The sequence below is a fragment of the Gorilla gorilla genome, chromosome 2 (assembly GCF_029281585.2).
Source record: "Gorilla gorilla gorilla isolate KB3781 chromosome 2, NHGRI_mGorGor1-v2.1_pri, whole genome shotgun sequence".
NCBI lineage: Eukaryota > Metazoa > Chordata > Mammalia > Primates > Hominidae > Gorilla > Gorilla gorilla.
In genome coordinates, this window is record NC_086017.1 from 211078490 (window position 1) to 211103512 (window position 25023).

The following is a 25023-nucleotide window of genomic DNA, read 5'->3' on the forward strand; positions in this document are numbered from 1 at the left end:
AGATGCAGTCTTGCTTTACTGCCCGGGCTGGAGTGCAGTGGCGTGATCTTGGCTCACTGCAACCTCGACCTCCTGGGCTCAAGCGATTCGCCTGCCTCAGCCTCCTGAGTAGCTGGGATTACAGGCGCACGCCCAGCTAATTTTTGTATTTTTAGTAGAGACGGGGTTTCACCGTGTTGACCAGGCTGGTCTAGAACTCCTGACCTCAGGTAATCCACCTGCCTCAGCCTCCCAAAGTGCTGGGATTACAGGCGTGAGCCACCGTGCCCAGCCCCAGCTGGAGTCTTTCAAAATATCCCTGTTGGATGAATAAAGAGAAAATTTTCCAGCTTAGTTATAATACAGCTTGCCTTTCGAAAAAGCTAACGAGTTTTCAGTCAAGGATTCCAAATGTGTGGTTAAAGAGGAGAATTTGTAGATGCTCTCTTGCAGGTCTTTACTGAAAAAAATATCTGGTAGGCTATTAGAATTAGGGTTCTGTAGCCTTGCACTTTAAGAATTATGTATCATGTTACCTGTTTCAAGTGTGAGATACCTGGCAGGTGTTGGATATTTATCAGTGAGTTGGTGGATAAATGGATCACGAAGGGATGACGCCAGAGTTTCCCAGATCTTCAGCCCAATAACACAAGCAATACATAAGTATATATTTTTTTATTTTTCATTTTTTAGGGACAGGGTCTTTCTCTGTTTCCCAGGCTTCAGTGCAGTGGTGCCACCATAGCTCACTGCAGCCTCAAACTCCTGGGCCCAAGTGATCCTCCCACCTCAGCCTCCTGAGTAGCTGGGACTAGAGGTGTGCACCACCACGTCCAGCTACAATTTCAGACGGAAATACGTAGGTTAAAGAAAGTGAAAGCCCTCTTAAATTACTCCCCTTTCTGAAGGGAAGTTTCTTCCACATGTATTTCTTTTCATATACATACTTATACCTAAAAACATACCTATTCTCAGTGGTGTTTTTTTGTTTTGTTTTGTTTTGTTTTTGAGAGGAGTCTTGCTCTGTTGCCCAGGCTGGAGTGCAATGGCACGATCTCGGCTCACTGCAACCTCTGCCTCCAGGTTCAAGTGATTCTCCTGCGTCAGCCTCCCGAGTAGCTGGGATTACATGCACCTGCCACCACACCTGGCTAATTTTTGTATTTTTGGTAGAGACGGGGTTTCACCATGTTGGTCAGGCTGGTCTTGAACTCCTGCCCTCAAGTGATCTGCTGGCCTCAGACTCCCAAAGTGCTGGGATTACAGGTGTGAGCCACTGCGCCCGGCCTAGTATTTGTTTCTTAAGTAAATTGGATCATGCTATATATAGTGTTCCAGAGCCTGTTGTTTTCTTTTTACATTTACTTTGTTTTTAATGTTTTCTGTAGCAATACAGCTGATTGATAGAATATATCTCGCACTCAGAATATACTGAAATTTAGTGAACCATTCTGTCAGTAGATTTAGGTTGTTTCCAGGTTTTTCTGTGATAACATTGCAAAACCTTCTTGGTTCTGTCTCTAAGTGTATGGTATGTGGAAAGGTATTTCTTTTGTGTATTGCTGTGGATTTGTTAAACCCTCTAATGGTTTTTCAGTGGATTCATTTGGATTTCCTAGGTGGAAAATCTTACTGCATGCAAATAACAATTTTATATTTTCCTTTTTATTATTTATATGTCTGTTTTCATTTCATGGCTTGTTGTCTAGCTAAAAAGTCCAGTGTACTTGTTGGTTGTAGCAGTGATAATGGGGCATCCTTTTTCTATTGTTGGTTGTTAATACAACACCACTGTTCTGGTGTTTTAGTCAGGATTACACATGAATTTGTCATAGTCACGCCAAGTTTCTGATATGCAAGTTAGAGCACTCACAGGGAAAGAACAGGACCCTGAAACTTGGAATGGGAACACCTGCTCAGATTCGGATGAAACTGGCAAATCACTTTAAAGCCCCCTTGGCAGCGGAAGTACCCTGCCCTCCTGCGTCTGAGGACACCGCACTTCCTTTGCCTGAAGATCCTGTGATAACTTCATCTGGGAGGGTGCCTGGGAAAGGGCTCACTCTTCAGACCTGGTACAGTCACCCCTGTGATAACTTCATCTGGGAGGATGCCTGGGAAAGGGCTCACTCTTCAGACCTGGTACAGTCACCCCTGTGATAACTTCATCTGGGAGGATGCCTTGGAAAGGGTTGCTCGCTCTTCAGACCTGGCACAGTCACCCCTGTGATAACTTCATCTGGGAGGGTACCGTGGAAAGGGCTCGCTCTTCAGACCTGGTACAGTCACCCCTGTGATAACTTCATCTGGGAGGATGCCTTGGAAAGGGTTGCTCAATCGTCAGACCTGGTACAGTCACCCCTGTGATAACTTCACCTGGGAGGATGCCTTGGAAAGGGTTGCTCGCTCTTCAGACCTGGTACAGTCACCCCTGTGATAACTTCATCTGGGAGGATGCCTGGGAAAGGGCTCACTCTTCAGACCTGGTACAGTCACCCCTGTGATAACTTCATCTGGGAGGATGCCTTGGAAAGGGCTCGCTCTTCAGACCGGGCACAGTCACCCCTGTGATAACTTCATCTGGGAGGATGCCTTGGAAAGGGCTCGCTCTTCAGACCTGGTACAGTTACCCCTGTGATAACTTCATCTGGGAGGATGCCTTGGAAAGGGCTCGCTCTTCAGACCTAGTACAGTCACCCCTGTGATAACTTCACCTGGGAGGATGCCTGGGAAAGGGCTCGCTCTTCAGACCTGGTACAGTCACCCCTGTGATAACTTCATCTGGGAGGATGCCTGGGAAAGGGGTCACTCTTCAGACCTGGTACAGTTACCCCTGTGATAACTTCATCTGGGAGGATGCCTTGGAAATGGCTCGCTCTTCAGACCTGGTACAGCTACCCCTGTGATAACTTCATCTGGGAGGATGCCTGGGAAAGGGCTCACTCTTCAGACCTGGTACAGTCACCCCTGTGATAACTTCATCTGAGAGGATGCCTTGGAAAGGGTTGCTCACTCTTCAGACCTGGTACAGTCACCCCTGTGATAACTTCATCTGGGAGGATGCCTTGGCAAGGGCTCGCTCTTCAGACCTGGTACAGTCACCCCTGTTGTCACTGGATCCATAACTAGGGTCAAATCTTAGCATGTTACAGGGGGACATAAAACTCAGATAACTAACTCAGAAGGAAATCACTTACACACCAAAAGAATGGTAAGATTTTGCTTATAAATATTGGAAGAAACCTGGGAAACATGTCGAGTTGATTCTAAGAGTGTTAGATCCAACAGGGTAGGCTATCACACTCCATTTGTTTAATTCATTGATATAGATGCACTTACCAGAGAGTCTGGATTTCATGGTTTGGCTTGAGCAGCAGGAGGTGACTCAACATTTGCCTACATTTGATGAGGTAGAGATGCCAGAGCTTCCCTGCTATGATTTGGGGTAGAGAATCCAAAGATGTAGGGAGACAGGAATGTCACAGTGGATTTAACATGTGTGACTTACACGTCTACCACCAAGCACCCATTCATAACCATGAGAAGGCCCAGAAGACACTTCTTTACTAAGACATTGAGAAATAGAATAGTGAGGGGAGCATCTGCCTCTCTAAAAGCTCTGTGCTTGCTTTCCTATGTAGGCAGGTGTGACCCTAAGGATGTTGTCATTGAGATGAGCTTCCTGGTATCAGTGGGGTGATGGGATCCTGAAGTGCCTCCGGATAATTGGGAGCACTTAATTGTCAGAGATAAGGTGGGCACATTTACCACGAAGGGCGGCAGAGACGTAATCAGAATGCCTTTGGCCACTGGGATTCTTGGCAAAGGCTAATGAATGATGGTATCTCTAGGAACAAAATTGATGGGCTGCCTACTCAAGTATAACAGAAAAAAATTCTGGGTCTGGTAGCCAGAAACCTGATTTGAATCACCACAGCAGAGAGTCACGGCCTCTCCCCTAGCTCTTAGGACTGAGTCAGTTCACAGCCCCAGGGCCCCTTTATGAACTGGGGTGTGAGGGCGTGGGGGGATTTCCCCCAAAGAATGAACTCTGCAGCCCTGCTGCAAGTACCTACTGTAAGTCTCCCTCTAGGCCCTACTCAGAAGACCTGTGCTATTTACAGAGTGACTGTGCACTGGGGAAAGCAAACTACCCAGGCCTTCTGAGATGACTGAAGCATTGGCTCTGAATTGATGTTCATGCACGGGGACCCAAAGTGACAGCATGGCCACTAGTCAAAATGGGAGATTATGGTGGTTAGGTGACAGATGGAGCCTTAACTAGTCTGACTGTGAGCCCACCTGTTCCGTGGACCCTCTCTGTCATTGTTTCCTCAGTTACTGAAGCTGTTATTGGACTAGACATACTTGGGGGTGGAAGGGGAAGGATCCTTCCCCAGGGTAAGATGCAGGCCTCACTGGAGAGGGTGCGGCTGTACCCCCTGGATGGTGGCGGGTAAGATGCAGGCGTCACTGGAGAGGGTGCGGCTGTGCCCGCTGGATGGCGGCGGGTAAGATGCAGGCCTCACTGGAGAGGGTGCGGCTGTGCCACCTGGATGGCGGCGGGTAAGATGCAGGCCTCACTGCAGAGGGTGCGGCTGTGCCACCTGGATGGCGGCGGGTAAGATGCAGGCCTCACTGGAGAGGGTGCGGCTGTGCCCGCTGGATGGCGGCGGGTAAGATGCAGGCCTCACTGGAGAGGGTGCGGCTGTGCCCGCTGGATGGCGGCGGGTAAGATGCAGGCCTCACTGGAGAGGGTGCGGCTGTGCCCGCTGGATGGCGGCGGGTAAGATGCAGGCCTCACTGGAGAGGGTGCGGCTGTGCCCGCTGGATGGCGGCGGGTAAGATGCAGGCCTCACTGGAGAGGGTGCGGCTGTGCCCGCTGGATGGCGGCGGGTAAGATGCAGGCCTCACTGCAGAGGGTGCGGCTGTGCCACCTGGATGGCGGCGGGTAAGATGCAGGCCTCACTGGAGAGGGTGCGGCTGTGCCCGCTGGATGGCGGCGATGTTTGCTGGGTTGCCTTGGGCCAGAGCTGACTCACAGCTGGCAGGATAAGGTTGGCAAGCAGGAAACTGTGGACCTTACTAAAAGTTTTTTTTGTTGTTTTGTTTTGTTTTCCTAATCTGGATGCGTACTCAATTAGGGAAAAAAAAAACAAGAAAGAAAAACAGTTTTTTTGTCCATTGAGTTATTTTTTCTCCTTTAATATGTTAAAAAAGTAGAATACATTGAGAGAGTTGCTGATTTGAGTCATCTTTAAATTCCTGGGATAAACCCTACTAGGTCATAACGTGTTTGGCCAGCAGGAATCCTCCTGCGCGGTCTCAGTAAAACGTGTGGGTGGACAAGTGCGGCCGGGTGTCCCACCCACACACCGCTGGCAGCCGCGCTCTGGTGACCGGACAGTGAGACGCCCTCCTGTCGTGTGCCTCCAGCGCCCTCTACTGACACAGCTTAGCATTTTGTCAGCTGGCAAGAAAAACGTTCACAGCAAGCATCCACTTTCGCAAAGCAAAGAGGTGGATTTGGAGCTGACAGGCAGTAAATTGGTAACTGCCACAAATGAGTTTTTTTTTTTTAATCATCAACTGTGAGATTTACTCTGTAGGTTTCTGGTAGACAAGCTTTATCAACTTCAGGAAGTATCTTTTTGTTCTTGTTAAAAGTTTTTCTTCTCATCAGGATGAGTACTCAATTTTGAGATGGATTTTTTTTTCATTAATTGAGATGATATTGTTTTCTCTTCTTTAATATGTTAATAAAGGGAAATACATTAATAGACTTGCTGATGTTGAGTCATCTTCAAATTCTTGGGATAAACCTTACTCGATCATTATTCCTTTTTTTTTTTCTTCTGAGATTGGAGTTTTGTTCTTGTTGCCCAGTGGCGCGATATCAGCTCACCGCAGCCTCCGCCTCCTGAGTTCAAGTGATTCTCCTGCCTCAGCCTCCCGAGTAGCTGGGATTACAGGCGCCTGCCACCATGCCTGGGTAATTTTGTATTTTTTTAGTGGAGACAGGGTTTCTTATGTTGGTCAGGCTGGTCTCAAACTCCTGACCTCAGGTGATCCACCCGCCTCAGCCTCCCGAAGTGCTGGGATTACAGGTGTGAGCCATCACACCCGGCCTGTTATTCCTTTTAATAGACTGCTGAAAAACTGATTTATAGACTTAAAATTGTTTCTATTTTAAACTCTTTTTTAATTTTTAATTTTTGTGGGCACATAGTAGGTGTATATACTTATGGAGTGCATGACGTACTTTGATACAGGCGTGCGACACGTGGGAGTCACATCAGGGGAAATGGGGTCTCCATCACCTTGAGCCTTTATCCTTTGTGCTACAAATGATCTCATTACACGCGTTTGGTTCTTTTTAAATTTACAATTAAATTATTGACTATGGTCGCCCTGTTTTGCTACCAAATGCTGGGTCTTATTCATTCTTTCTACCTTTTTGTACACATTAACCATCCCCACACCCTCCGCATCCCCCACTACCTTCCCAGCTTCTGGTAACCACCCTTCTACTCTCGACCTCCATGAGTTCAATTGTTTTAATTTTTAGCTCTCACAAAGAAGAACATGTGAAGTTTGTCTTCCCCTGCCTGGTTTATTTCACTTAACATGATGACCTCAGTTCCATCTATATTGTTGCAAATGACACAATCTCATTCTGGGCTGAATAGTACGCCATTGTTTATATGTCCCACCTTTTTAAATTTATTTATTTATTTACTCCTTTTTGAGAGGGAGTCTTGCTCTGTTGCCCACGATCTCGGCTCACTGCAATCTCTGCCTCCCAGGCTCAAGCAATTCTCCTGCCTCAGCCTCCCGAGTAGCTGGGACTACAGGTGTGCGCCACCATGCCCAGCTAATTTTTGTATTTTAGTAAAGATGGGGTTTCTCCATATTGGCCAGGCTGTTCTCAAACTTCTGACCTCAGGTGATCCGCCTCGGCCTCCCAAAGTGCTGGGATTACAGGCATGAGCCACCACGCCCGGCCCCACCTTTTCTTTATCTGTTCATCTGTTGGTAGACACTTACATTGCTTCCAAATCTTGGCTATTGTGAACAGTGCTGCAATAAACATAGAAGTGCAGACATCTCTTCAACATCTGATTTCCTTTCTTTTGGGTATATACCTAGCAATGGAATTTCTGGATCATATGGTAGCTCTATTTTTATTTTTTTGAAGATCCTCCAAACTGTTCTCCATAGTGGTTGTGCTAATTTACATTTCCACCAACCAATACTGTACAAGGATTCCTTTTTCTCCACAGCCTTGCTAGCATTCATTATTGCCTGTCTTTTAGATACACACCGTTTTAACTGGGGCGAGATGATGTCTCGTAGTTTTCATTTGCATTTCTCCGATGATCTGTGATGCTGAGCACCTTTCTATATGTCTGGTGTTTGTGTGTCTTCTTTTCAGAAATGCCTATTCAGATCTTTGGCCCTTTAAAAAAAATATATATATATATATGTGTGTGTGTGTGTGTGTGTGTATGTGTGTATATATATATATATATGTATGTGTGTATATATATATGTGTGTGTGTGTGTGTGTGTGTGTGTATGTATGTATATGTTATACACATAGAAAGAGAGAGAGAGAGACGAGATCTCACTATTGTTGCCCAGGCGGGCCTTGAACTCCGAGCTCAAGCACTCCTCCAGCCTAGGCCTCCCAAAGTGCTGGGATTATAGGTGTGAGCGACTACACTCGGCCCTTTTAGCCCATTTTTCACATTATTAGATTTTTTCCTATAGACTTGTTTGAGCTCTTTATATATTCTGTTTATTAAACCCTTGTCATATAGGTAGTTTGCAAATATTTTCTCCAGTTCTGTGGGTTGTCTTTTCACTTTAATTGTTTTGTTTGCTATGCAGAAGCCTTTTATATTTTATTTATTTATTTATTGAGACAGAGTCTTGCTCTGTCGCCCAAGCTGGAGTGTAGTGGCACAATCTTGGCTCACTGCGACCTCCGCCTCCTGGGTTCAAGAGATTCTCGTGCCTCAGCCTCCCAAGTAGCTGGGACTACAGGAGTGCACTGCCATGCCCGGCTAATTTTTGTATTTTTAGTAGAGGTGGGGTTTCATCTCTGGCCTTGAAGTCCTGGCCTCAAGTGATCCACCCGCCTCAGCCTCCCATAGTGCTGGGATTACAGGTGTGAGCCACCACACCTGGCCTGTGAAGAAGCTTTTTAACTTGATATGATCCATTTGTTCATTTTTGCTTTGGTTGCTCATGCTTCTGGGGTATTACTCAAGAAATCTTCGCCCAGTCCAATGTCCTGGAGAGTTTCCCCAGTGTTTTCTTTTAGTAGTTTCATAGTTTGAGGTCTTAAGTTTAACTCTTTAACCAATTTTGATTTGATTTTTGTAAATGGTGAGAGATAGCTGTCTAGTTTCATTCTTCTGCATATGGATATTCAGTTTTCCCAGCACCATTCATTGAAGGACTATCCTTTCCCCAGTGTTTGTTCTTGGTGCCTTTGTCAAAAATGAATTCAGTGTAGATTTATTGATTTGCTTCTGGGTTCTCTATTCTGTTCCATTGGTCTATGTGTCTGTTTTTATTCCAGTGCCATGCTGTTTTGGTTACTATAGCTCTATAGTATAATTTCAAATCAGGTAATGTGATTCTTCCAGTTTATTTTTACTCAGGATAGCTTTGGCTATTCTGGGTCTTTTGTGGTTCCATATAAATTTTAGGATTGTTTTTCTATTGCTGTGAAGAATGTCATTGGTATTTTGATAGGGAGTGCATTGAATCTGTGGATTGCTTTGGGTAGTAATGTACATTTTAACAATATTGACTCTTCCAATCCATGAACATGGAATATCTTTCCATTTCTTTTATCCTTTTTTCTTTTGTCTTTCCTGTGTATTTTCAAATAGCCTGTCTTCAGGCTCACGAATTCCTTCTTCTGCTTGATCACTTCTGCTCTTGAGACTCTGATGCCTTCTTCTGTATGTCAGTTGCATCTTTTGACTCAAGAGTTTCTGCTTCTTTTTAATTATTTCAATCTCTGTTAAGTTTATCTGATAGATTTCTGAATTGTTTCCCTGTGTTATCTTGAATTTCTTTGAGTTTCCTCAAAATGGCTATTTTGAATTCTCTGTCTAAAACGTCACATATCTTTGTTTCTCCACGATTAGTCCCTGGTGCTTTATTTCATTTGTTTGGTGAAGTCATGTTTTCCTGGATGGTCTTGATGCTTCTGGATGTTCATCGGTATATGGGCATTGACGAGTTACGTATTTATTGTAGTCCTTGCAGTCTGGGTTTATTTGTACTCATCCTTCTTGCAAAGGCTTTCTAGGCATACGAAGGGACTTGAGTGTTGTGGTCTAAGCCGTACCTCATTAGGGAACACTCCAAGCCCCTAATTCTGTGGTTCATGCAGACATGTAGCGGTATCACCTTGGTGGTCTTAGATAAGATCCAGAAGAATTTTCTGGATTGCCAGGGAGAGACTCTTGTTCTTTTTCCTTACTTTCTCCCAGAGTCTCTAACTCTTTGCCGAGCTACCTGGAGCTGAGAATGGGGTGACACAAGCCCCCTGGTGACCACCACCACTGGGACTGTGCTAGGTCAGACCTGAAGCCAGCACAGCACCTGGTCTCACCCAAGGCGGTAACCACTACCTGGCTACTGCCTATGTTCGCTCAAGGCCCTAGGACTCTACAATCAGCAGGTGGCGAAATCAGCCAGGCTTGTATCCTTCCCTTCAGAGTGGCTAGTCCCCCCAGGCCCTGGGCAGGTCCAGAGATGCTGTCTGGGAGCCAAGAGCTGGAGTCAAAAACCTTAGAAGTCTACCTTGTGCTCTAAACTCCTGCAGCTAAGCTGGCCTTCAAGCCACAAGACAAAGTCCTTCCTCCTCTTGCATCTGCTTTCCACATGCGGAGGAGCTGCTGCTCATGGCCACTACTACCACAGGCCCATGGAGAGTGCCGCCAGGCTACTGCTGATGTTCAGCTAAGGCCCAAGGACTCTCCAGTCAGTTTGTGGTGAATGCTGCCAGGCCTGGGACTTACTCTTCAGGGGAGTGGGCTACCCTCTTACCCAGAACAGGACCAGAAATGCCATCCAAGAGTCAAGGCCTTGGGCCGGGGGCGGTGGCTCACGCCTATAATCCCAGCACTTTGAGAGGCTGAGAGGGGGTGGATCACCTGGGGTCGTGAGTTTGAGACCAACCTGGCTAACATGGTGAAACCTGGTCTCTACTAAAAATACAGACATTAGCCAGGCATGGTGGCAGGTGCCTGTAATGCCAGCTACTTGGAGGCTGAGGCAGGAGAATCGCTTGAACCCCAGAGGTGGAGGTTGCAGTGAGCCAAGATCGTGCCACTGCACTCCAGCCTGGGTAACAGAGTGAGGCTCCATCTAAAAAAAAAGAGTCAAGGCCTGAACTGGGGACTCCAAGAGCCTCTTGGTACTCTACCCCATTGTAGTTGAGGTGGTACCTAGGGTGTAAGACAGAGTCCCCTTTTACTTTTTCCTCTGCTTTGCTCAAGCAGGGGTCTCTCACCATAGCCACTACCATGTCTTCGAAGGCAGCACATCTCAGAGTCTCACCCAAGGCCCATGGTGTACCCCTGTGGACCCCTGCTGGTTATTCAGGGCCCGGGGGCTCTTTCGTCAGTAGATGATGAATCCTGCCAGGACTGGGCCCTCCCCTACAAGGCAGCGGGTTCCCTTCTGGCCCAAGGTGTGTCTAGGAAGGCCACCCAGGAGCTAAGGCCTGGAGTGGGGGCCTCATGACTGCCCAGAGCCCTATTCTGCTGTGGCTGAGCTGGTATCCTCTGCCCAGTGCCCTATTCTACTGTGGCTGAGCTGGTATCCTCTGCCCAGTGCCCTATTCTACTGCGGCTGAGCTGGTATCCTCTGCCCAGAGCCTTGTTCTGCTGTGGCTGAGCTGGTATCCTCTGCCCAGTGCCCTATTCTACTGTGGCTGAGCTGGTGTCCTCTGCCGAGTGCCCTGTTCTGCTGTGGCTGAGCTGCTATCCTCTGCCCAGTGCCCTATTATACTGTGGCTGAGCTGGTATCCTCTGCCCAGTGCCCTATTCTACTGTGGCTGAGCTGGTGTCCTCTGCTGAGTGCTCTATTCTGCTGTGGCTGAGCTGGTATCCTCTGCCCAGTGCCTTGTTCTGCTGTGGCTGAGCTGGTATCCTCTGCCCAGTGCCTTGTTCTGCTGTGGCTGAGCTGGTGTCCTCTGCCCAGTGCTCTATTCTGCTGTGGCTGAGCTGGTGTCCTCTGCCCAGTGCTCTATTCTGCTGTGGCTGAGCTGGTATCCAAGATGCAAGACAAAGTCCTCTGTACTCTTCCCTCTCCTCAAACAGAAGAAGGGGAAGTCTCTTTTAGAGGCTGCACTGCCTGAGGTTGGGGGATGGGTGACACAAGCACTCCCTTAACCACCACGGCTGGTGTCTCACTAGGTCCAAGTCCCCCAAGTCCACAGGCACCAGGACCAGGGCTTGCATAAGGGTTGTAGAGGGTTGTAGTCCTCCTGGCCTGGACCGCCTTTCAAGTGTATTGAGGACCCCAGAGCGGCGTAGCCCGAGATGCTGAGGCTTGCTGGGACTCGGGTCCCACCACGGGGCTGGGCGGTTCTCCTCTGGCTGGGGCTGGTCTCAGTGCTGCCTCCATGGGTGGGTGTCACCCGAGCTCAACCCGGTTTTGCTTTTTCCACTGACGGCAGCACTGAGTTCAATGCACATCTCAGGTGCCGCGCCCGCCCTCCCACAGCTGCTCAGATCCTACCCGTGCCGTGTGGCTGCTGCCAGGGGGTGGAGAGTGTCGTCAGCAATTCAAAGCCGTCTTTCCTACCCTCTTCAGTGCCTCTTTCAGCAAAACGAAGTTAAAACCAGGTACTGCGATTGGTTACCTGATTTTTGGTTCTTATGAAGGTGCTTTTTTGTACAGATAGTTGTCAAATTTAGTGTTTCTGGGTGGTGGGGGGAACTATCAGTGGAGGCTTCTATTTTGCCCTCTCACTCTGCACAGCCTCTGCTGCATTTTCTTTCTACTGATTTTCATTTTTCTTTTTTTCCTTTTGATATCTTATCTCTCCCTTATTTTGTGTTGTCTTGTGGCATTCTTGGGTAAACACAAGATCAATACCATGGATTTTTAAAATTTTTCTTTGAGACAGGGGTTCTCACTGTGTTGCCCAGGCTGGTCTTGAACTTCTGGGCTCAAGCAATCCTCCCACCTCAGCCTCCAAGGAGCTGGGATTCTAGGTACTGCCGCCACAGCCAGCCTAGACTTTTACTTTGTGTTTATATATTCCACAAGTGAGATTAACCTGTAGGTGTATTTTTTGGTGCTGCTTTGTTGTATTGCTGTCAGAGTTATGCTTGGCAGCGTGAATTGGAAGCTTTCCATCTTTTTATGCTCTGAAACATAAAAACACAAATAAAACAAACCAGATTATTATTATGATTTTATTTTTTAGCTAATGCCTTCTTCAGTGAAAACATTATCTATTCCTTGAAGCTTGATAAAATTCAATCATAAACAATTTTGTCTGGTTATATTTAATTGGAGCTATTTGGCTACCTTTTCAACTGTAAAAAAAAGATTATTGATCTTTTATCTCTTTATGAGTCTTTTTTGTAACTTACATCTCCCTAGAAAATAATCTGTTTCATCTAAACACTGATTTCAAATTTATTAGCATAAAGCTATGCCCTATAGTTTTTTTTACAATTTTAAAAAGTCCTTTATTTCTGTAGTAATGAAATCATTTTCATTAACTTTTTAAAAAGATGTGTCTTCTTTCCTTTTTTCTTACTGAAACTTGTTGAAGGTTTGGCCATTTTATTGATCTTTACAAAAACACCATCTGATATGGTTTGGTTCTGTGTCCCCACCAAAATCTCACCTTGAATTGTAATAATCCCCACATGTCAAGGGCGAGACCAGGTGGAGATCACTGAATCATGGGTTGGTTTCCCTCATGCTGTTCTCGTGGTAGTGAGTGAGTTCTCACAAGATCTGATGGCTTTATAAGGGGCTTCCTCCTTCGCTTGGCACTCATTCTCTCTCCTGCCATGATTGTAAGTTTCCTGAGGCCTCTCCAGGCATGCTGAACTGTGAGTCAGTTAAAGCTCTTTCCTTTATAAATTACCCAGTCTCCGATATGCCTTTATCAGCAGTATGAGAACAGACTAATACACCATCTTTTGCTTTTCTTGAGCAAATCTGCTTTTTTTCTACCACACTGGTTTTTGTTTTGAGTAATTTTCTTGCACTTTCTTTGAGTTTATGTTGCTAATCTGTCTAGTTTCCTAAATGTTCAGTTCATTTATTTTCTACTTTTTTATTTTCTAGTAAATGCATGTAAACCAATATATTTTCTGAGTACTATTTGGCTGTAATTTACAGGATCTGATATATAATGCTTACATTGTCATTCCTTTCCAAATGATTTTTAGTTTATAATTTGTAATTTCCTTTGTAACTCAAGAATTATTTAAAAGGGTGTTTCTTAAATGTCTGGGTCCTTGGAGGAGGTGAGGGAAGAGCGTAGGCTTCCTATTCCTCACAACAGCCCTGTCACTGGAGGTTCTATTCTTACTGTCTTGCATTGTGGTCTCAGAATGTGAAGTGTAAGATTTATGCTTGGCCGGGCACAGTGGCTCATGCCTGTGATCCCAGCACTTTGGGAGGCCGAGGCGGGTGGATCACGAGGTCAGGAGATCGAGACCATCCTGGCTAATATGATGAAAGCTCGTCTCTACTAAAAATACAAAAAAAAAAAAAAAAAAAAATTAGCTGGGCGTGGTGGCGGGTGCCTGTAGTCCCAGCTACTCGGGAGGCTGAGGCAGGAGAATGGCATGAACCTGGGAGGCGGAGCTTGCAGTGAGCAGAGATTGGGCCACTGCACTCCAGCCTGGGTGACAGAGCGAGACTCTGTCTCAAAAAAAAAAAAAAAAAAAAGGTTTATGCTTGTTGGAATTTGTCAAGCTCTTATTTGGATTTATGGTTATTGTCAGACTATATAAATATTCCATGGGTACTTGAAACAGTGTGCAATCTCTGTTACAGACAACATTTTATAAATGTCTATTAGTCTAGCTGTCAGATTTTTCACTTTGTTACTTATTTTGGCTTACCTGACCTATTAATTTCAGAGTCATGTGATAGTTTCCTAAGATGATTGTGGATCTGTTAATATCTTGTACAGAAATTATTTCTAATAATGTTTGCTTTATATATATTCTAAAATATGTTATTACAACATAAAAGTTCCATCAGCAGCTATCTTGGGCCTGAGGCAAATATAAATAAACAGAACCAAAAAAAGAATATAGCGGTTCATAATTGTAATATCTAGAATTTGTCTTTTATTAGTATAAAATATCCCTTGTCTCACTTAATTATATTTGGCTTGATTGATTTATATTTTGCCAGATATTAATTGTCAAACCTGCTTTCCTTTTGCTCTGGTTGTTTTATCTCTTTTTGAGTCTTTTTTGTAACTTATGTCTTCCTAGAAGATAATCCATTTCATCTAAACACTGATTTCAAATTTATTAGCATAAAGCTATGCTGTATAGCTTTTTTTTACAATTTTAAAAAGTCCTTTATTTCTGTAGTAATGAAATCTTTTTCATTAACTTTTTAAAAAGATGTGTCTTCTTTCCTTTTTTCTTACTGAAACTTGTTAAAGATTTGACCATTTTATTGATCTTTACAAAAACACCATCTGACATGGTTTGGTTCAGTGTCCCCACCCAAATCTCACCTTGAATTGCAATAATCCCCACATGTCAAGGGCATGTAGTTCTCTAAGTAGTTCATAGCTGGATTTTTTTTGAAGGGGAAAGAAGTTTTTCTTTCAGAGGGTAGTACAGTGGGCTCAATTTTTATGTCACCCAAATCCATATGTTGAAATCCAAATTCCCAAGGTGATAGAGGGTGAAACTCTAATGAATAAGATTAGTGCCCTTAAAAAAGAGACCTCAGAGAAATCCCTTTCCCATTCCGCCAAGTGAAGTTACAGCACAGAGATGGCAGTCTAGGAAGCAGGCCCTCACCAGACACGGGATTTGCCAGTGCCTTCATTTGGGACTTCCCAGCCTCCAGAACTGTGACAAATCAATTTGTTTATGAGCTGCCCAGTCTCCGGCATTCTGTTATAGCAGCTGGAATGGACTAAGACAAAAGGATTTACCCCAGCTTACTTTTATTGTGATTTTTCATTTGTTTGTAATTAATTTTTATACTTTATTTTGTTTCCTTCTTTTCTTGGATTGATAGAATTTTTATTGTTCAATTTTTTGCCAAACTCTAGTTATTTGCATGCCATTCTCATAGTTTTGTAATATCTGTTTACCACCTGTTACTTATTAATTTTTTTTTTTGACGGAGTTTTGCTCTTGTTGCCCAGGCTGGAGTGCAATGGCGCGATCTTGGCTCACCACAACCTCCGCCTCCTGGGTTCAAGCATTTCTCCTGCCTCAGCCTCCAAAGTAGCTGGGATTATAGGCATGTGCTGCCACGCCCAGCTAATTTTTTGTATTTTAGTAGAGACGGGGTTTCTCCATGTTGGTCAGGCTGGTCTCAAACTCCCAACCTCAGGTGATCTGCCCGCCTTGGCCTCCCAAAGTGCTGGCATTACAGGTGTGAGCCACCGCGCCCAGCCTTTTTTTTTTTAACTTTTCATTTTTTTTCCGACAATGCATCCCAGTTGCAGTAATTACTTAATTTTTTTTTTTTTGAGACAGGGTCTTGTTCTGTTGCCCAGGCTGGAGTGCAAAGGTGCAATCTCAGTTCACTGCAACCTCCGCATCCTGGGCTCAAGTGATCCTCTTGCCTCAGCCTCCCAAGTAGCTGGAACTACAAATGCGTGCTACCGTGCCTGGCTAATTTTCCTATGTTTTGTAGCGATGGGGTTTTGCCATGTTGCCAAGGCTGATCTCAAACTCCTGGACTCAAGTAATCCACCTGCTCGGCCTCCCAAACTGCTGGCTGGGATTATAGTGTGAGCCACGGCACCCGGTCAATATTTTCTACCTAAATACTCACCTAAACAGATAAATCAATTCATTTTAAATTAAGATTTTTATATCATTACTATAAAAGGAAAAACCAGTATCACCTTCCATAAATAGAAATTAGTATAAATAGGCTGGGCATGGTGCCTCACACTTGTAATCCCAGCAATTTGGGAGGCTGAAGTGGGTGGATCGCTTGGGAGTTTGAGATCAGCCTGGGCAACATAATGAGACCCCATCACTACCAAAAAATACAAGAAAGTAGCCGGACATGGTGTTGCACACCTGTAGTCCCAGCTGCTGAGAAGGCTGAGATGGGAGGATGACTTGAGCCCTGGAGGTGGAGGTTGCAGTGAACTAAGATTGTGCCATTGTACTCCAGCCTAGGTGACAGATCCAGACCTTATCTCAAAGTAAATAAATAAATAAAATAATGTAAATAGAATTGCAAAAAATACCAAATGATGTTAGTACCTTGTAGCCAGACCTTTTTGCCTGTCTGGAGCCTGTTCCCTCTTTGTTTTTGTTTGTTTGTTGGTTTGTTTTTTGGTTTTGTTTTAAGTGTTAACAAGAGGAAGAAAGAGAAGATGTAAGAGATGTGACAGCACCAAACTGACATGTTGTTCTAACATAATCAGATTTTTTTTTTTAAGAGACTGGGCTTCATTCCATTGCCCAGGCTGGAGTGCAGTGGCATAATCATAGCTCACTGCACCCTCAAATCCTGGGCTGAAGTAATCACCCTGCCTCGGCCCTGAGTAGCTGGGACCACAGGCGCCACCACACCTGGCTAATTAAAAACATTTTTGTAGAGATGGGGTCTCACTATGTTGCTCAGGGTGGCCTCAAACTCCTGGCCTCAAGCAGTCCTCCCACCTCTGCCTTCCAAACCGCTGGGATTACAGGCACAAGCCACCCCGCTCAGTGTAATCGCAATGATTGACTATAGCCATGTTTTTAAAAAATTCTATGCTATGTGCCACCTAAAGAACTTCTCAGTGTTTCACTCTTGAGGTGCATTGTACCCGAGTCTGAAAGTTACACATTTCTGTCCTTTTAGGGGTAACCTTTAAATTTTTTGTTTCTAGAAAGTACACAAATATGGAATGCTTCACAGATTTGTGTGTCACTCTTGCGCAGGAGCCATGCTAATCATCTCTGTATTGTTCCAATTTTGGTATATATGTTACTGAAGTGAGCACAACTCTTAAAATGTTAACATATATTTTTATACTTTTAAAATTTCTCTGTTGAGAGTTAGTCAATGTTTATACCTTCTTTTGCCTTTATTAAGGCAAAGAGACTTCACTTACCTCTTCTCTCTCTCTTCATCCCATGTTGAAGTCATTCACTTTATATGTAAATATATATAGTGATAATACATATGCAGATATTATGTATATATATGCGCATTGTGGGTGGACTTCACAAGGATTATTTCAGCATCACAACAACCCTCTGAGGTTTGTACTATGACTGTAATAGTACAAATAGTACTGTATTATTGGCTAGGTATAGAATTTTATATGAGGGAACCAGAAGCTTAGAGAATTTAAGTAAAACTTTCTTTCAGTGCCAGAGTTGTGCTCTTTCAACTAGACTATCCTGCCTACTTTGGGATTTTAATTCTGAATTATGATTTATGATTAAAAACTATCACATAGCTTAAATACATGTTTTACTGGTTCTCTTCCATTTCTTAATATATCTCTTTCATTTTATTTTGCTACAGTAGTACATCCTTGAATAACTCTCTCAGAAAGATTGAGTATAGTCTTTCTTTCCTTTACATTTGAATGCTGGGTTGGCTATGTGTAGAATCTTTGATTCACATTCATTTTCTTTTCTTTCTTTTTCTTTTTTTTTGAGACGGAGTCTCGCTCTGTCACCCAGGCTAGAGTGCTGTGGCGCAATCTTGGCTCACTGCAACCTCTGTCTCCCGGGTTCAAGAGATTCTCCTGCCTCAGCCTCCCAAGTAGCTGGGATTACAGGTGCCCGCTACCATGCCTGGCTTTTTTTTTTTTTTTTTTTGTAGTTTTAGTAGAGGCAGGGTTTCAGCGTGTTAGCCAGGATGGTCTCGATCTCCTGACTCTGTGATCTGCCCACCTCGGCCTCCCAAAGTGCTGGGATTCCAGACGTGAGCCACTGCGCCTGGCCCTACATTCATTTTCTTTTAGAATTTTGAATACATTGTATCCTTCTTGACTAGGATTTAGTGCTGTCAATCAAAGAGAGATCCGATGCTATTCCTTATCCTCCAGACTTTTCTACATACCTTTTGTTTCCTCTTCATTGCAACTTCCCTTATCCAGACATCTAGATTACCCTTCTCCCCCTATTTTTTTTTTTTTTTTTTTTTTTGAGACGGAGTTTCGCTCTTATTGCCCAGGCTGGAGTGCAATGGCGCAATCTGGGCTTACCGCAACCTCCGCCTCCTGGGTTCAAGTGATTCTCCTGCCTCAGCCTCCCTAGTAGCTGGGATTACAGGCATGTGCCACCATGCCCGGCTAATTTTGTATTTTTAGTAGAGACGGGGCTTCTCCACGTTGGTCAGACTGGTCTCGAATTCCTGACCACAGGTGATCCACCCACCTCAGCCTCCCAAAGTGCTGGGATTACAGGCGTGAGCCACCGCGCCTGGCCCCCTATTTTAAAATTCACTAACATACAAGTAAAATGTGTAAGTACTTAGTGTATAGTTTGATGAACAGTTATGTATACACATTCATGTAACCACCACCTGGATAAAGATACAGAGAACATTTACAGCATCCCAAAGTCTCCCTCACCCCCATTCCCAATCAGAAATCCAACTCTCCACCCAGGTAAGTAACTACTGTTCTGCCTTCTCTCACTATGGAAAATTCTGCTTATTCTTGAAACTTGTATAAGTGGAATCATACAGTATACAGCGTTTTGTGTCTGCTGAATGCCATGTTTTCATGTTCTTTCCAAATAGAAACTTGAGGAGAGGCTAGAGTTCTGGATGGAGAAATATGATAAGGACACAGAAATGAAACAGAATGAACTAAATGCTCTCAAAGCCGCAAAGGCCAGTGACTTAGCACACCTTCAAGACCTGGCAAAGATGGTAAGGAAGGAATTAGGGCGCTCACTGAGGAGGGAGTGGAAGGAATCAGGGCGCTCACCGAGGAGGGAGTGGCAAATAAGCCACAGTAGTTGGGTATTGCTATTTGGGGTCAAAAGTAGAGGTGCACTTATAAACCACCAGGATTCTTTTTAGATGCTGCTGCTGCTGACGGGGACAGCTGCAGTAGCTAACTTACATAGTGCCTACTCTGTCCAAGGTGCTACCCACGCAGCCCCTTGAGACAGATACTGTGATTATTCTTAGTTTATGACCTCTGGAGAGAGTCAGTGATGATTTCTAACAAGCTTATGATTATGGTTTCATTATGGAATAAGTGCAGAACTTCCTAAATTTCTTTCAAAAGTCAGCTACTGCTGGGCATGGTGGCTAACGCCTATAATCCCAGCACTTTGGGAGGCCGGGGCGAGCAGATCACTAGAGATCAGGAGTTTGAGACCAGCCTGGGTAACATGGCAAAACCCTATCTCTACTAAAAATACAAAAATTAGCCATGCATGATGGCACGCGGCTGTAATTCCAGCTATTCAGGAGGCTGAGGCACAAGAATCACTTGAACCCAGGAGGCGGAGGTTGCAGTGAGCCAACACTGCGCCACTGCACTCCAGCCTGGGTGACAGACAGAGTGAGACTCTGTCTCAAAACAAACAAACAAACAAAAAAGACAGCTGACTATTTGTGTATGTACATTCTCCCAAAGTTTAAAAAACAATCCATATTATTTTGAGATCATTGATCACACATTAATTCATATTTCATTTTTTATAAAAGATAGAACTTAAATTTGAATTATTAAAACTGAAAAAGTTTTGGGAAAAATTATAAAGTTAATATGTGAATATTTACCATCTAGGAATCTATTACATTTTTTTTCTTTGGTTTATCTTTAGATTGAACATGTTTTATTTTGAAATTTTATAGTAAAAGTTCAGGGCTGGCTGGGCTACAGCTTAGCCAATAGAGTACTATAATAAATGATGAATGTCTATCTTTGCAGATAAGAGAGTATGAACAGGTCATCATTGAAGATCGTATAGAAAAGGAGAGGAGCAAGAAGAAGGTAGAACAGGATCTCTTGGAATTAAAGAGCGTTATAAAGGTAAAGAACCATAATCAGTATCTTGCCACAGCTGGCTTAACACTGAGGAACACAAAAGCATTTCCAATTCATTATCAAACACATCTCAGTATACCAAGGAACTGCAGATCTGAGAAGAAGCAAGGACTTTTGTTATTATTAGAATTTGCCAACAGTCCATGGTGCAGGGAGACAGTTAACATAGAAAAGGACGTGCCCCCAGCTCTTCATCTGGGGAAAAAGAGGTGGTTAGCAGCGGAAGCAAAACCTAGGCCAAGAGACGAAATATAAGATTACTATGTCTAGCCAAAACCAGCTCTTGACAGAATGATTCTTTTTAATATCCTCCTACTTCTTAAAATCCTGCTTATACATCAGCCCAGACTATCTGCTGGGTTCTGATACAAGCTGCTTAGGTGGGAAGGATAAGCAGCAAGTTAGAAAAAAATAGAGATATTTTAGTTTTATGTGAACTTGTGTGTCTCAGTGATGATGAAACTGGCAGGTCACAGATCACGTGAAATACTCGCAAGCAAAAACTGAAAGCTGGACGGCACCTGTCTGGAGCTGGCCCTTCTCTCTGAAGGTCGAGGCCCTAGTGGGTACACTGTAGTTTGGGTTGTATATTAGGGTGATCTAAAATAGTTAAGTTTTATACCACATTCTGGACCAGGTATCCAGACCCAAAGTTGAGCTTCCCATAAGGAGTCAGATGTGTAAGTAGCAAGTATTTATCAAGTTTCAATGGTGTTTCCCCATAAAACTTGTCAGTATTCCTGAATTTACAACAAACATGTTAAGAACGAGCTGAAGAGCACGTTTGCTTTCTTTTCACTAGTGGATTTGCTTCCAGTCTTTAGGGTTTAGTCTGACTTTAAAGCAGTAGAGACCGTATTGAGAACAACTGTTATCTAAAAACCAAGATATTCAAGAAAGCTAACTAAATCTTTTTTAAAAGTACTAGGACAACTGATCTTTTAAGCAATCACTAAAGATATGAAATGCACAAGCAAGCCTATAAAAGTCATCTAGACTTATCTGTGCTTTTTTTTTTTTTTTTTTTGAGACAGCATCTCACTTTGTCACTCAGGCTGGAGTGCAGTGGCGCAATCTCTGCTCACTGCAACCTCTGCTTCCCGGGCTCAAGAGATCCTCCCGCCTCAGCCTCCCAAACAGCTGGGACTATAGGCACAAGCCACCAGGCCTAATTTTTTTTCTTTTTTGTATTTCTGTAGAGAAAGGGTCTTGCCATGTTGCCCAGGCTAGTCTCAAACCCTTGAGCTCAAAGTGATCTGCCCACCTCAGCCTCCCAAGTGCTGGGACTACAGGCATGAGCCACCGCACCTGGCATTATCTGTGCATTTTTGGCCGAGTGCTTTTGCCCTTGGCCCAGGTAACTAACATTCTTTTTGGTTCAAATAGCTGTTAAGTACGGGGAACCTGGACTTTCTTCAAGGAAAGCAGTATAAGGAAGTCAGATTTCTAAGGGTAAAGAAAAAATAGGCCAAATCAGATTCCTTTTCTTTATTTTTACTTGAGAACTTCACTCTTGAGTCCATGGCTTAAGCTCCGGGTCCTGCACGACAGGAGAGCATCGCTGAAGTGATTACGTGCCTGGCTACTTCCATGTCCTGGAGAGAGACTGTTTGTCAGACAGAAGTTACTTTATTCAACAGTCCCTTTATGTGGAAAGAATGCAGCTTGTCAGGCATAGCATATGTCGTACTCACTCCCCTTTTCTCTTCCAGCTCCAGGCCTGGTGGCGAGGCACTATGATACGGAGAGAAATTGGTGGTTTCAAGATGCCTAAAGACAAAGTTGATAGCAAGGATTCAAAAGGCAAAGGTAAAGGCAAGGATAAGAGGAGAGGCAAGAAGAAGTGACCAAGTTCTCTTCTGTGTTTTCTGCTGGTATTCTGGAGGTGGGAAGGACTTGGAGAGAGTTAAGAAACACCTGGTACCTCAAAGATGACTCATCTACAGGTTGTTTCCTGTTGAGACTTTCCCAGGGAAGCCTGATTTCACTTTGCCTGTTAATTTCACTCGGGCCGTTAATTTCACTCCGCCTGATACTTTCACTGGGCCTGTTAATTTCACTCTGCCTGATAATGTCACTCGGCCTGTTAATTTCACCTGTTAGGTGGGTTTTCAAACCCTGATTTAGGATTACACCATTGACTTAGGGCTTCCTCATACCTTGCTGGGAAGAAGTTTCTGGTAGTCCTGTGAAGATTCATTCTTCTTGCTCTTTCTCAGCAGAACAAAGGAGTTCACTGGCTTAGCTACAGTGACGCATTAAAACTTGAGTAATTCCTGTAATGTCAGATTCTGATTTTACCCAAATTGTCTGTAGTGAAAAAACTCTTATGAGCAAAAGTATTCAGTAGGAATTACAATATAATGTTATTAGCTGTCCAGCATAATATATACACAGCAAAGTTTTAATAAATGTTGGTTCCTGCCTGCCTTTTAGATTTATCGTCACTTTGGTGTTTTTATTCAGGTGAAAATGGCATGGAATACATATCCAGTTATAAGCTGCTTCAGCAACTTTTCTAGGAAACAGGGATACAAATTATAAATACAAGCTAGAAATAGGATGTTAGGATATACAACTTTACAAACTATAAAGATGGGGACACAGGTTCTCTGGAAGGTTAGTTTGGAGATATTTTTGACAAGTGAAACACTGGAGCCACCAATCCCCACTTTATGGAGTGTTAAGATGAAAAGAAATCAGGTGTGAAAATATCTAACTTGTACCTGGCAAATAGGAAAGCTGTCACTCTCCCTCTTCTCCTAGGAAAAAAAAAATGCACCCACCAGATCATGCTTGCCTTGATGAGTCAAAACAATGCCTTGGGATGCTAAAGGTTTCCAAGAGCAAAGTTGTCCTAATGTGGCACATACATTTCATGAATTAAGCCTTCTATCTCACTCCAAATAAAGCTCAGTCTTGATATCTGTACTTCCTTAAAAAATGAATTTGATCTCAAAAGTTTGTCCCGAAGCCCCCATTTCCACTGACATTCCCTCTGGAAATGAGATGCCCTTTCCTTGATTCACCTTTGCCAAGGGAACCACACCTCAGGTATGAACACGCTCCAATCAGCTTTTATTACACGCCACTGAAGTGTTGGCTTTTATTTGAATGTCAACGAATAAAGTGGCGTACAGGCAATTTAAAATAACATACATGATATTGACATATTTATACTTAGAACTTATGCAATATATTTACAGACATAAAAATACAGGACAATGTTTTACAAAATCTTTCACTAATTACATGTTTACAACATTTTCAGAAATAAAACGAAATTTGCTGTAAGCCATCTCACTGCACTGTGTATATAGAAAGGCTTCTAAATATCCATGTTTTCATTTCTATAACCATTTAAGCGCTTAGTTTTTACGAATTGATCAAACTCATTAGCATAGTCACACATCATTAGTCACTGCTGAGCTGTAGAAAGTAAGAGAAATCGCAAACTCCTTGATTAGCTGTATTTTAAAAAGCTCTTCAGAAAAGTGAGCTACTACTATGCTCTGTGTTCTAGCAGAATACAAAGGCCCCTCTTTCCATGGGTCGTTTCCAGACCTGGCTATTACAAGAGAACACTGGAGTGCTAAACACAGATTATGAGTCTGAAATACTGGGAAACTGCTGACAGAAAATCTCTGTAGGTGGCAAGGGCTCTGCTGGGGGTGGCTCTCAACCCGACACTGTCAGTGATGGGAAGGGCTCTGCTGGGGGGCTCTCAGCCCCCGACACTGTCAGTGATGGGAAGGGCTCTGCTGGGGGGCTCTCAGCCCCCGACACTGTCAGTGATGGGAAGGGCTCTGCTTCAGGTCAGGGGAGCTGTGACAAGGTCATCTTCATCTTACACTGGAGTCAAGCAAAGCTAAATGTTAAACCGAATTGTGCTTTCCAATTTAAAAAAAAAAAAAAGGTACATACAAAATACTGAATACAAAAATTCTCCCAACAAAAGCATCATGATTTATTTTTGCATCTTGACATAAAAAAATTCATACCTTCATACCTCTGCAGAGGGTTTGAAAAAAGAGAAAAAAAATTCAAAGTATTTGATATTTTTCCTTCAATTATCAGCCAAAACTGCACGTGGTTTTTCCTAACAATTCAAATACAAATCTGATTTAGTTTGATAAAAATACATTAATAAGGTTTCATAATATGTGCAAAATTTGAAATAAGTTGAAATTTCCATTTATCCCTATGGGAAAATTAGTTGCAAATGTTGCAAGTATTGCATTATGTAATGTCTTCTAGAATTATTCCTTGCATAGTATATTTTTGGTTTGGTGGGGTTTTTTTTTTTTTTTTTAAGACAGAGTTGCTCTGTTGCCCAGGCTGGAGTGCAGTGGCACAATCTCAGCCCACTGCAACCTTCGGCTTCCAGGTTGAAGCGATTCTTGTGCCTCAGCCACCCAAGTAGCTGGGATTACAGGTGCCCACCACCACGCCCAGCTAATTTTTGTATTTTTAGTAGAGACAAGGTTTCACCATTTTGGCCAGGCTGGCTTGCGTATGTTAAAAACAATCCTGTCCTTTGCTGAATTTCATTTGTGGTGGCATATAATTTGGAGACTGTACTGAGGCTTAATGTTGACAAACACAGTTTAAAAATGCACATGGCTAAATTCTAAACAAGTTATATAAGGGTATATAAGAGTTGGTGGGTCTGTTGGGAACTGTAAATATAATGGGGTCTTACATAAAGACATTTTACTTTTGTTCTATAAGATTGGGCATTGAACTTAGATGTTCTATGTTATACAATTTATTTTTAGAGATGGGGTCTCACTCTGTTGCCCAGGCTG

The 25023-nt window shown here is 43.6% G+C and overlaps 1 protein-coding gene and 1 non-coding gene across 5 annotated transcripts in view; one reads left to right on the forward strand and one right to left on the reverse strand.

Moving 5' to 3' along the window:
- IQCG (IQ motif containing G) overlaps positions 1-22650 on the forward strand; it is a 70870-nt gene extending 48220 nt beyond the window's left edge. For all 4 annotated transcript variants that reach the window (XM_019023391.4, XM_019023392.3, XM_019023393.4 and 1 more), the window contains 3 exons: positions 18952-19083; positions 20099-20200; positions 21928-22650. In XM_019023391.4, coding sequence (XP_018878936.2) covers positions 18952-19083; positions 20099-20200; positions 21928-22062 — 369 coding nt within the window. In that variant the 3' untranslated portion in view covers positions 22063-22650. The remainder of the gene's footprint in view (positions 1-18951; positions 19084-20098; positions 20201-21927) is intronic.
- On the reverse strand, positions 17088-17194 carry LOC115935556 (U6 spliceosomal RNA). Its single transcript, XR_004071164.1, has one exon. It is a non-coding gene; the product is annotated as a U6 spliceosomal RNA (small nuclear RNA).
- Positions 22651-25023: the final 2373 nt, after the last annotated feature.